This window comes from Vigna unguiculata, chromosome 7, assembly GCF_037176805.1.
Source record: "Vigna unguiculata cultivar grain cowpea cultivar isolate G323 ecotype 2 chromosome 7, ASM3717680v1, whole genome shotgun sequence".
NCBI classification, from domain to species: Eukaryota; Viridiplantae; Streptophyta; class Magnoliopsida; order Fabales; family Fabaceae; genus Vigna; species Vigna unguiculata.
The window spans coordinates 38,459,144-38,472,934 of record NC_140798.1 but is presented as its reverse complement, the minus strand read 5'-3'; the positions used below and the strand labels follow the sequence as shown (position 1 = coordinate 38,472,934).

Below are 13,791 nucleotides of genomic sequence, written 5' to 3'. Positions count from 1 at the left end.
GGTATATTTTTATGTGATAAAAGAATTAAACATTAAAACTAATTCTGTTAAACTTTTAATATAATAAATTATCTAATAAAATTTTGTATGGAATTTTTTTTTTTTGGTTATTCTTAGCTTTATACACGTATGATAGAGAAGTGAGAACAAGATGTTACGAAAGGAGTATAAAACATAAATAATTTGACTTTTAGTTATTATTGAACTTTTATTTGGATGGGAAACAACTTTATATAATGTATAAACTAAGTGAACAACAATGGTTGCCAACAGAAACAACTTTCTTAGGTGGTCTTCAATTCTTCTTCTTTCTATTCAACCTCAAATCCAAAAAAATCCTTTTCTCTCCCTTCTTTGAACTTTGTTCTATTATAAAGTTAATTATTAGAAGTATAAAATATTAAGCTTTATATTAATTAATCTCTTTCCTTATCTTCAATCTTAAATTTTGTTTGTAAGGAGTTCTATTGAAATCAAGAAATATAGGATCTGCTTGTCATTTACATCAGAATAAATGAAATTTTTCGAAAAAATCTGCTAGTAGAGGAAGACCTCCTAAGAATAAGAGACATAGGACTAAAGAGAGAGTCAAATAAGAATCTTACATATATAATCCTGCATAATATATAAATATTTAATAATAATACAAGAAAATAAAATATATGATATCTTTATCAATCAAATTAAAATCATAAAATATATAATATCTTTGACATTTTACTCAAAATTTACCAAACTTTTTTCTACCAAAACCGTCCTTAACAAATTTAAAACATAAATTTAATGTCGCGTTAATACTTCAAAACTCTTATAGCAGTTAATCTCAAGTATTTATTATAACACTCATACAATATCCAATTATAACTAGTTCAAACACATCATTTACTCATAAAAGACTTTTAGATGTCAACAACTAAACTAAACTACAATTAATTATCCAAGTTATGCTAAATTTTCCTTTTTAAATTCTTAATCTCAAATCATCTTTGGTCTTTCAATTCCAAAAATCCAAAACAATTTGCTTAACTCAAAATTATTAATTCTCCTTACTTTTTTTCCTTTTTTGCTACAAAAAAAAAGAATATGACTAGACCAAACAATGTTAAAAAATCCTAACTTACTCTCTAAAAATACAGGTTCACATACAAAACATATCACTGTAGTTCTTTTTTTTTTTTAAGTTTTTTAATATAATAAATAATCAAAACTTATTATAAGAAAAAGATAATTATATTTATTCTAAACATATACGCGTTATAATTTATTATCATTAATTAAATTATTTATTTCATTAGAAGTTCTATCTTAATGGAACGTTGCGGTAATTGTTCTCTGACATAATGGAGTAAATTTTTACACTTATTTAATATTATCATAATTCAGATGACAAAATTAACCACGATTATTTGAAAAATATCTTTTTGATGTAAAACTACTAAGAGTAAAAAGTGAAAGAATCTTTTACAAAGTCACGTCTCAATTGAAACCAAACACATTGGGTTTGGTTCGCAGGTTGCAGAGTACCTCTTTATTTTTTCCACCTCTTTCATGTGCCACAACAACTTCAGATAAAACCAAAGCCTGCACAAATAATTACATCTGCAGTTACAGTTCCAATTACAGAGGTACCTAAGAAAAATAAATAAATATAATTTTATGAATATTATCATGGTTAAGAATTCAAAATTAAATAAAAATAAAAAAGTTAAATAATTTATAAAATTGAATCTTACAAAATAAAGTGTCTTCCAAGTATTATGTTTTATGAGCACCTAAACTTCTGTGTCTGACTCATTTGATTGAGTGTGGTGTGTGAATAAACCAGTGAACTCAATGTCACCTTCTGCAAAACATGTACCACCATTTACTCACTCACTGTTCCATCAATTATTTTTCTGATTCCACATGGGTTATGCCCCAATAATTCATACCTATAAAAATGGATGAAATTTACTAAAAATTGGATGAATTCTAAATAAAAATTTGATTTCTTTTTTCGATCATGATTACAATTTTTTTTAAATTTCAGGAAAAAAATGATTACAAAGGGTTTATATTGAAAAAAAATAAATAAAGTGGTATTAGTAAACGTAAGTTATATTTTTAATAAAATCGTATGTTACGTACGAATTCATTATTTTTTTTTCCAAGAACAGCTTATGCAATTGCTGATCAACCTGACATATCAACAGTGAGTTAATTGTTTAAAGTGATCATACAGTTTAAAAATTTTCAATGTAGTTAGGTCAATCCATACAGATGCAGAGGTTTGCATTTTTTTTTAGCAATCTTTTCATTTTGGGTAATTCTAATTTAACTCCACAAATCTAGTTGATGTGAGACTTTTAATATATAATTTATAGAGTGAGGATAGATTCTAATTTAGTTCTGACATCATGTTAAGAGTGGACTTTAAATCTAACTCAATTCCATAAAATTGGCTTGCAAGGTCTGTATCTACTTATATATTGTGAACTGATTTTCTCTCTAGTTGACGTGTAACTTCCGACGTATACTTCATTTGTATATTTAAAAAGAAAATTTTATACTATATGTATTTACTTTAAATGTTTGTTTTAATTGTTCTCCTAAATGCAATTGGAGTTTTCATGACTCTCTTGTAGCATAAAAAGGATAGAATATTCACCGATTGGACGTTAATAAATAGTGTTTTTGAAGACAAAAGCAACCACAGATATTTGAAGCAAAGACAATGAAATTAAAGTGTTAAAATTAAAAAAAGTTCGACTTGAAGCAAGCTATTCATTGATCAATGATTCAAGAGGACAAAAGTGAGGCTATGTAAATATGATATTCTTGCTTTATCTATAAGTAAATGAAATTATCTACACGGAAAATAATAAAAAAATGACGATAGAATTCAAGTGAGACATGATGAAAATATTCAGAATGATCAACATTAACAAGAAGATATTTTTATGAAAGAGAATATATTAAAACTTTAGCAAAAATAAAATAAAAAATGTAGGGTTGGAAGTTTGTTATGGAAAAGCTATAAAAGAAACAATGGTACATTTGAAGTTGACTCATCATGCTATAGGAATTTAAATAGAAGCTTATTATATTTTATAGTCACGTGATCGAATATCATGTAGGCTACAATTATTTAAACCAAATAGATTCATTTTCGAGTAGTAAAAAGAATTATAAAATACCTACAAGACTCAAAATACTTAAAAGAATAAAAAAAATTGTAGTTAACTATAAATAGAGAAAATGGTAGATAAATTTATAAGTTTTTTTTTTTAATATTATGGGGTTTGTCAATGGCGGTGTTGTAAGGCTATAAATAGAGGAAAAATGTTTGGTATGAGAGTTAAGTAAGAGAAAATAATAACATTTTCTGCTATCATCAACACCAAACTGTTACATGTCCATTTATATTCACCCTTCTTCCAAAGTTTCCTTAATAAATTTATTTCATTTTGCCAACAACCATTCAACAATTATTCAACAAAGCCAACAAACTTTAAATATTTTGTGTCTACTTGTTTCTACAGCCATAAAAAGTTCACCAAATTCCCTTTCCAGCTTTTTTAGTTTATTTTGTTTTTATTCAAATATTCAGAAGTTTAGAGTTGCTCTCATCCAATTCTATTACATTAATAATTAATAATAGAATCTTAATATATAAATGTCATTAATCAATTTAATAATACACGCAACATCTCCCTTTCTTGATATTTTATTATAGGAAATAGTCTTTGCTCTAATACATATTCATGAAATCCTGGAGATTATAAGAGGAAGAATCACAACAATAATAATTATAATGATGAGAGGAGACAATATTATAGAAAGAGTGAAAATAATAGTTATAATAATAGTAAGGGAGTGGTTTATTTAGAGATATAAATATAGGCAGTGACTATGAAAGAAAATATAATAATAATATTAAGAATCATAATCGACCTGTGAAAGTAATAATAATGATCCAATGAGAGCATTATTATTAATACTAGTAATAATAATGTGAAATTACTTTTTTACAATTATGTGATATCAATGGTATATGTATAACAATTGGATTCGAATCCAATTAATACTTTAAAAAATATATATATCCATGATCGTGATGTGCATAAAAAAATTATCTATTAAATGAGTTTAGCATCAAATATAGAGATTCACTTTGCAAATTGTTAGTCTTATACGAAGAAATACCTTAATATTCAACCTATGTCTACATGTTACTTAATATAATAAATTTAAAATAAAAGCAATGTTTTACAAATTACTATATATAACTAATTTTTTATTTTAAATAATATTACACAAATCATTATGATTACTACTCAAACCAATAACTAAAATATACTTTTGTGATATACTACTTACTTAAAAAATCACCAAATATAATCAAACCCTGTTAATATATGTTTTATTCTAAATATCTTAAAGAGCGTAAGTACCAAAGTTTAAAGAATAATTATTTTATAAATTTGTTAAGTCAGATTTAAATTAAAAAAAAATTGCTGTTACAAGCACTAAATGTATATTATGTATTATAATTTATTTATTATATTATATTTAAATTTAGTTATACGTTTTTTATTTGTTGTTGTTTATTTAAGACAATAAACAACATTATTAAGGGTGGTTAATCCATGTGATAAAAAACCATTTACTGGTTCAATGGAATGAAAAATGCATACATTACGATATCTATAATCTTTAATTTGTGATTTAGTCGTTCATTACCTACACAATAAGATCCACCATGACTAAGACGATGGCAAAAGGTTCCTCTGGGTGTAGAACTCAGTAACATGTTGAGTAGCAAAAAAATAATGCACTGCTTTTAGTCATAAATAAAAAGAGGTCTAGTAGTAACAGTTTTATGAACAACAAATGAAATATATATATATATATATATATATATATATATATATATTCATCTGTCATACCTCAAAATATATATCTAATCGATCGAAAACCATTTCAGTACACTATTTTACAGCAGCTCTTTAACCTCCTATTACTTGCAGAATATGGTTTATAAACAGCTCCAGGGGCACTTGTTTCTATAAATTTGTACAGAACATGTCCACATCTACCAAATCACAATAAGAAACCACAATAAATTTCGTACACTAGAAATGGAACGAAATTTCCATCATGTTATGTTTTCATTCCATATATTTCATTTCATGTTTTTCCATCAATTAAAACATAGCTGAAGTAAAACTTTCCGAACATACATCCTCAATAATAACTAAAAGTTATGGAAGTGTTTTTTTACTGCTCTGCTATTGAACTATCAGTTTTCAAATAGTCAAGAGTAAATGTCAGCTACTTTTTGAAAGATACTCGAGTGACACTGCTCTATTACACAAATCCAGACACTACTTTTAGTCAAACGAATCATTAATGATCAGATTTTTGTGTAGGTAAAGAAGATTTCTTAGAATTAAAAAAACTCTAATCAAGGGGTCTCTGAGGCAAAATTTGGATATGCCCCTTACTTAAAGGGCACAAAAACGCCAACTTCGAGGCTAAAGGACTACAAATATGAAGGGCAACAAAAAATACAAGCTTATAATCAAAGGGAGAACAGTGATATAGAATACAAGGCTACTTGAAAGTTAGATCACGATGATGGTTTTTTACGAGCAAACCGTTGTAAAGATTTTGGTAGTTCAACACCCTCACTAGTTTTCTGCTTCTTTCTTGACAAGTTTTCCTCTTCTTGAATTTTCTGCTCCAAGTAGGGCCTCTTCACTCTAGTAACTGCGTCTTGCTTTTTCTGTACCCTTTTACCTGACTTGTTTCTTCCTTTTGTCTTGTTCTTCAGTTTCATGCCCTTAGCAGCTTCAACGGCAGCTTCAATCTCAGCCTCCTTCTCTTCCTTTGTTGGCTTCTCTCTTTTTGGTTTCACCGTACCAATCTTGCTGGGATCCAACATGATAGTCTCGGGTGGGAGCTTATCAAGTAGAGCCCGTATTTCCTTTTCTCTTCTCTGTTTGGAAGTTTCGAACGGGTTTGCAACCCATGAGTCAAAGTTGGGTTCTCCAGCTCCTGGAATAAGAATACTAGACCAACCCGTGGAGTGCCCTATACCCAAAACATCTTCATATGGTCGAAATATTAATTTTCCTACCTGGTAACCTTTCACCATGGAATGAGTCATGTACCTGGAATAATTCTGTGTACCAGAAACATCTCGCAGAACCTGGACCAATGAGCCATTACCGCAAGCAAGTAAGCCCTTTTGACTAAAATCCAGAGTATTTGCATGACCAGGTAAGGTTTGAAGAACCTCAAATTTCCTTAAGTCCCAAAGCTTGACTTTTTTATCTTTCCCTGCAGTGGCCATCAAGTGGCCATTTGAGTGAAATGCCAGCGCTGAAACAGGCCCTTGATGACATAGCATCTTGACAAGAGGAGCAGAACTGGTCGGCTTCCACATGGTAACAGTACCACCTGAGTGACCTAAAGAAACAACCCCATTGAAGGGGTTTACTTGCATCACATCTGTACGTCCTAAGCCAGTTTTAAAACTACCAGCCATTGAACCCATTGTAACGTCCTGATAGCGAAGCTGCCCAAACTTATTGAGTGTAGCCAAGAGAAAATGGTTTTTCAGAAACTGAAGCCTCAACACTGGACCATGTTCCTGGAGAAAAAGGAAACCGTTTATAAGGAAGCATCCCATGTGTCCAAAATCTTACATTACAACAAAATTATTCCATATCTCACTAATGTACATCAAAATTGACATAACCTACAATTCAAAAAATAGGATAACAAGAACCATGATCTATATTTGACAAAATATCAATGCACATAATCAAAGTAACATCGAATTAAAATTCAAGGATTGGATCAATAAAAAAATAAAATCCTATGCATACATACATATATGTGTGTGTGAGGTGTATCAAGAGAAAACTATGGATTATTGTGACAAATTACATAAGTGTACAAGTTGGTGATGTAATGTGGTGTAAGTTATAATCCTTCTTCGTATATAAGGGGGTGCATCAATTGAGAACTCTTATTGTAACAAATGAAAACTATAAAGTCATACAATCATATTTGGATATTCAAAATGAAAAGTTAATTAGTTGTCACATGATCACTTAAAAAGAAATGTCCATTAACCTTCTATTCAAATTTGACTAAATGCACAGATTTATAGATCTCATTTCTCAATATAACGAGTCCTCACTTGTTACATTTTCGATATAATTGTCATCATTAAGTTCCACTAATGGTATCTCATTCTTAAATTCAACATAATTTAACCAGCCTAACCAAATAAACGAAGGGGTGCCTCCTAACTCGAATTACGAAACAGAGAAACATAGAAAGATTGTATTCCTTGACTGATTGCAAAAGAAAAGAACAAAAAGGAAAGAGGTCCCTCCTCCAACAGTTTCCTCTTCAAAAGAAATACTTCCTTTTACAAATAGCAAGTGCTCAATTTACCGAATGATAGGTCCTAACTAATTTCCCTCCCCTTTCTCCTAACTCCTAACAGTGTCCAAATTAAGATTAATAGCAATGTGAAGCAGCACTAGTATTGGATATGCATGTCATAACATGTCCTATAATAAACCCTATGACTCATAACATAACCGAGCTTCTGGGTAGTAAAAGAGTTTATTGAATCTTCAGATAAATAACATTGGAAATAAAAATACCAACTAAATGTGATATTTAAAAGTCAAGCATACCAAAATGAAAGGTTTAAATACAAAAGATAAACTTGTTCATCAAGTATGAGCGTATGCAGATACACTCCAAACAACGATAATACACTAATAGCTAAAATTTATAAAAAAATAATTGCAAAAGAAATATAACAACCTTAAGGCAGTGAAGCTCAGTGCCTTCTCGATTATAGATGTATGAATACCTGTCAAATTCAATATTCAAGTCATCATATACATGAATTCATGGATACCTTATTTTGGGTTCCAAATTACAGAAAAACAACAAGAATATCATAAGATTTACATGGATTGATTAAGCTCATCATGCTACCACAACCAGAGATGAAAGTAAAAATCTTAAAGGATTAAATAAGGAACTGATCTGATATTCATGTTTAAGTACTAAGCAGGAAGCATGTCGAATTAAGAAACGTAAAAACAAGAATTAGGTAACCATAGTTTTAAAATTCGTTTCACCTCCCAAGGGAAAAAATAAAATCAATCTTAAAAGACCGCCATCGTTGGCTATAGTTTATTGCAAGAAAAAACTTATAAAAATTATGCATTGATGTTGTAATGAATGCTATTTTTTTCAAAGTCACATATAATTAGTTAATAAGTGTCCGCAAATTTGAATAGCAGGTGTAGGTGGGGTGCGTCATATAAATTGAAGATCCCTGCCCCAAATTTTTTAATTAAAGTTTATTCATGTCACTCTTTTATTTTGGGAACTTCCAACCATACCCCTCCCCCAACCTCACTTATTTCACCATTCAGATTTAAGAGATGCATTTGTTGTAATAACATAAATTAATTGATACCTCCAAAAAACATTTTAATGTTTATGATATTCATCATTTAATAAATATGTTAATCTGGTGCACACAGTTATTATATTACTTCTGAATTAATGGTGTTGACATCCGAACTATGACAGTGTCAAATGCCGACATACTTACAAACATGTAACTAGGATGATTACATGTCTACATCATTAAAGAGTAATCAAATTATTGTTAGAACCAAGTTGTTACTTAGATTAAACAGTGGAATACCAAATAAAGGAAGAGAAATTACTTTTTCTGTGCAGCAGCAAAGAAGAGCTCATTGTGCAAGAATACCACATCACGCACTGTTTCCCTTACCTGAAACAATAAAAAACAGTTTTCTGGAAAACTCAGTAATATCCTTATACGGCCAATTATATTTTTAAACAGTTTTCAGCTATCATGAACCTAGGATCATTTTTTGAAAAGAAAAAAAAAACTTTTTCACCAAAAAACATGTTTTAAAATGTTACGGCAATTAACAATCAGCTATTCACAAAAACCTCAACAAACGTTGTTTTGGTTATTTTCAGTGGTCAATATCAGCACTGAATGATGTCATGTATATATGTCACAATGAACATTACCACTAGAAAAGAACAAATCAAACAATGTTCTTGAACATAAAACATATTATGAAATTTATTAGTTAGTAATAGTAAAACCCAGCATAACAAGCTCAACTAGGATTGGGCATACCTGAAGCTCTCTAATTAGGCTCAGATTTATCATGTCCACTATTCCTAGATGGCCCTTACGACCACCCACAGCCATATACCGGCCACTTGAAGTAAAATCCAGAGTGTATGGACCAAGTTCTGCAAATATGGATTGTAACCAAATACAATAAATGGCCAATCACGAAGATAACAAAGTCAAGAACAAGTAAAAAATAAAGGAATATTATTTTTACGACATAACTAAAAAACTACATCAACTTCTCACTAGTCAATTAATTATGAAGCACACAACTTCAATAACTTCTACTGAAATTGAAGTCATTGCATTAAATCATAATATTTAATGTGAAAGACAGTTATGGGGCAAAACTCTCTTAAAAGGTTTATCAGTAATAAGAGTCAGGATTTAAGAGCAAAAAGCATACAAAGGAGACCATCTGGTACCTATAACAATATACAAGCAATTATGTGCAAGTTATATCAGTTTCCAATTTTTATGCACTTGGACTGATTGTAGAGGGTTTATCTCGCCCACAGAACAATGATTTGGCCTTGCAAACCAAAAACATGGATTTTTCATTGTGTCAGAACAGGAGAGAAAATAAGGTTCATGCATCCTGCATCTCACATCAAGCCCCAACTATTCATTTAGTTACTGAACTAAACAGATCTCCTTTCAAGTTTGTATGTACTTGAATTAAGTGTAAAAGGTCAATCTGACCTCTAGCACAACAACAGTTTGGCTTAGTAGCCAAAGAAATCGGGTTTTCCATTATGCAACAGGAAAAGAAAATGAATTACATACATACAAGCATCACATGTCATGCTCCATCAATCCATAATATTATTGAAATATATGTAAATATACCCATTAAATAATTTACATGCAATAATCAGTAGTGGTATACACATATTCCTTGCCACAAGGTAAATAGAGGTTTTATGGCTAATGAATGGAGAAGATTCTGAGAGAACAAGACATAAATCATAGTACATAAGTCTAGCCTCTCAGGCAGGAGCAATCAAACAACCCATAGCAATGTTTTAAAGACAAGTTGGTCACTGAAACGGTCTGAGTTATTGATTGAACCAATGAATTGAACCGTATGAACTGGTCTATAAATAAAAGTTGTATAATATATAACCTTTCTATAATATATATATATATATATATATATATATATATATATATATATATATATATATATATATAAGTCACATTATCACATGTCCAAATAAATGATTTGGTTTTGTGGTCAGGAGAGTAGCTCCAAACTTGTGCACTTTAGATCAAATCTAGGCTAGTGCAATTATTAAATTTAATTTGAATTTTCCTCTTAGCAGGTTCACTTCACATACACCTGGACTTGATGGACACCGTGGGGTAATGTGCTGCTGCACAGTTTGATGAATTAATGAGTTAACATCTAAACCGGATGAGGTTACCATTTTAACAGGGTCAATGAAGTCATCACAGACCAGACCGATAACAGTTCCAGCTCAAGGTCAAACCAGCAAGTTCAGTCCGAGTTTACAACTATGCCCCAGGGACCAATTCAAACCCAATGTGCTGCTCCTTCCACACACAAATTTCATGATATTCTCAAACTATACGATCTCACTTTCTTGACAAGAAAACAGTAAAGATATCCTTGGCTCAATAACAGATCAAGAAAAGACCACATCCACATTTCCAATTGGTAATGATGATAAAAAATAAGGAAACAAACTAATCAAATTTTACCATTATCCTCACTACAACATTTTTCTAACAAGTACATCAAGCATTTTTTATTCACAGTATATAATGACACAAGTAGGTCACCAGAGAAGAAATTACTACCAACATATTGAAAAAGTTAAAATGAAAAGAAACAATCATTAATAGTACCTGGTAAAATAATATCATACTGTTTCCGTGAGCTTGAGATATCTACTTCTTGAGCTATTGTCTCCTGTTTGATCCTCCATGTCTTTTCCAAGCCTTCAGCCTCCAGATAACCTCCTTCACTAGGCATAAGCCACTGCATAGTTGAATTTTTACTTAATAGGAAGGATATTTTGACAACAAAAACATCAATGTTGACTGTTACATAACAGCCTAATTAACTAATTGCATTAATGTGATATTTCAAATTTCCATGCAATTCGGGTTTAATTAACTTCTCTTCATACCAATTAGAGCATAAGCTTCAACTAATTCATTAGTAAAGTAAAACCTAGGCCAGAACTAATAACCTGGCTAAGCTCAACAATGATCCACCATGAAGCAAAACACTCAAACATGCTTATGCATCAAATCATGTTACCTCATGATAAATCCGATATCAAACTAAAGCATGCAACCAAACATGCCACGTCGATATTTTGCACAGAGCTTTCGTCCACACCCATGAACAACATTGAGAGAACAATCCAATTGCATATGATATGTAAAAACAAAATAATATAAAAGATAAATTCAATGTAATACCTTCTCGGCCTTGGCAGCAGCTTGTGCAGATTTTCCATATAACTGCTCTTTAATAGCTAGTTGACCCTTCAGCTTTTTATCCTTCAAACCCTGCAAATTACAGTTTACAAATTAAGACTAAAAGATTCCATTATCAAGCACCAGTGTCTCAATTCCAGCAACCTCAATGACTTGTACCTCCAAATTAGCACTTTCTCCTCTCAGATACTTTTTCATTTTCAACTCAAGCTCAGACAAAATATCCTGCAAAGCAGTATTATCAAATCAATAGTAAAAAAAAAAAAACTAAGAATACAAAGCATAAATACCAAACATTCAGCATGCTCCTGGATTAACAAAGAAATAAAATTATATTAAAATATTAAAACACAATTATGACGACTCCTCATTCCGAATTGTGAGCTCAAAAGTGTACTGAATAACTTAAACCAGATCCAAACATGGCTTCCTTTCGCTTCAGCATTCGTATACAAAATAAATGCAATATAATAGGGAAAACGACAATAACATAATGAAATATTCATAAACCAAGTTAGGGTCCATAAAAACTATGTGCTGAAGTACCTTTTCAGTGGAAGGTTTGTTCTTCGTAAGAGCATCGTTCTCTTCATTCTTACCCATCTCGAGGCACGGCTCGGTCTCTTTGGACGGCGGAGCAGACGGCGGAGGAGTGAGGAACAGAGAGAGACGAGGAAAACGGCGTCGCAGGGTTACAAGGGTTTTGTGTTGGGGTTTTGAACGAAATCGGCCTCGTCTACCACCTAATTTCTACTATTTACGGCAATGTTTTATGGAATAATTTTTTGGTTGGTAATTTTAGTTTAGTTTGCTGGCACTTATGGCAAGAGAGTAAAATAGGTTATTTCACATTGTAAAAAATATTGCCGTAAATCATTTTTTATTTCCTCTGTACTTCAATTATTTAATCTTAAATTTTAATTTTCTATATGCAACTAGTCAATTTGATATTTTAATTTTAAAAATATATTAAATATGGTTTTCCTGTCCAGTCACATTATGCTGCCAGTGTCAAATCGGAAAAACAAAATGAATCAAAATTAAAATAGAAAAAAACTAAACTAAACTAAATCATTTAAATAAATAAATAATCGTTTCAAATTTTCCAACCCTAATATTCTCTATTAATTTTGTTTTCATATTTTTACTTCTATGAAGTTTCTTCGCTATAGTCGATAAAAATTTGTTATTTTGAACGATAAATATATATAAAGTCTTTCTTACTTATAAATTTTTATATTTTTATATTTTTTATATTAAAATTTGTGGATTTACTTGTTCTTTTTTTTTTCTATAGTGGAGATAGTCACACGTAATGAAAGATCACGACCATATTATTAAAAATTTGGAGTAAAAATGGGTTTCGTTCGAGCGCCCGAAAATAATATTTCAAAATTTTAGTATATTCTCCGTTACTTGTGTGAATAAGGCCTATTTTTTGTCAATTCATTATTGTTTGCTATCTATATAACTTTTAGCTTTGTTTTACCGGTTTAATCTTTTTGTGATATATAATAGGAAAATGATATTTTACTTTATTTTTTTCCCCATTTTTAACTTATCATTCTCATCACTCTTAGATCATCTATTTTAATTTTTTATAATAATATGATATGATAATTTAAAGATAATGAGAGTGGTGGATTAAAAATAAGTACAAAAAGTGGGTTAAAGTATCATTATTCTATATAATAACTCCTTAATCTTTCTTCTGCCCTATTTTTTTTTTTCACAGTTTACACGTTTAATTTGTTGACTATTAATATTTTTTCTTATCATCCTTTTTTTTCTAATTTACTTGAAACAATTATTGATCTTGTTTGCGGATTATAATTGTGATTCGTTTGATGATTTTTCGTATATAGTGACATTTTTTTTGTCCTGAGTGGTTTTTGAAGATCATAGATGGCATTCATAATATATTTAATAAAAAATATAAACTTATTTTGGTTAAATTAAACATACTAAATATTAATGAGATAACAAATTTAAGAAAAAATATCATATTAATAGTTTTTAGAAATTTTTTATTTAACTTATAAAGATTATTTTACGTGTATCCACACCAAATGATACCAAATGATATCTATTGTGTCAACACTTAACTCATGGAA

At 30.0% G+C, this 13,791-nt stretch overlaps 1 protein-coding gene across 1 annotated transcript; it reads right to left on the bottom strand.

Annotated features, from left to right (window-relative positions):
- Positions 1-5,370: 5,370 nt before the first annotated feature.
- LOC114192236 (Transducin/WD40 repeat-like superfamily protein) lies at positions 5,371-12,448 on the bottom strand. The gene is made up of 8 exons (XM_028081889.2): positions 12,224-12,448; positions 11,837-11,902; positions 11,660-11,749; positions 11,078-11,210; positions 9,206-9,324; positions 8,757-8,824; positions 7,834-7,882; positions 5,371-6,637 (listed from the first exon to the last, which is right to left on the bottom strand). Exons 1-8 carry the CDS (start codon positions 12,278-12,280, stop codon positions 5,612-5,614), a joined length of 1,608 nt encoding a protein of 535 aa, XP_027937690.1. The 5' UTR covers positions 12,281-12,448; the 3' UTR covers positions 5,371-5,611.
- Positions 12,449-13,791: the final 1,343 nt, after the last annotated feature.

Coding starts and splice junctions, on each gene's coding strand:
- LOC114192236 (XM_028081889.2), bottom strand. CDS start 12,280: ATGGGTAAGAATGAAGAGAACGATGCTCTTACGAAGAACAAACCTTCC. Junction 11,903..12,223: donor ACAAACCTTCCACTGAAAAG/GTACTTCAGCAC, acceptor ACTGCTTTGCAG/GATATTTTGTCTGAGCTTGA. Junction 7,883..8,756: donor TTTGCTGCTGCACAGAAAAA/GTAATTTCTCTT, acceptor TGAATTTGACAG/GTATTCATACATCTATAATC.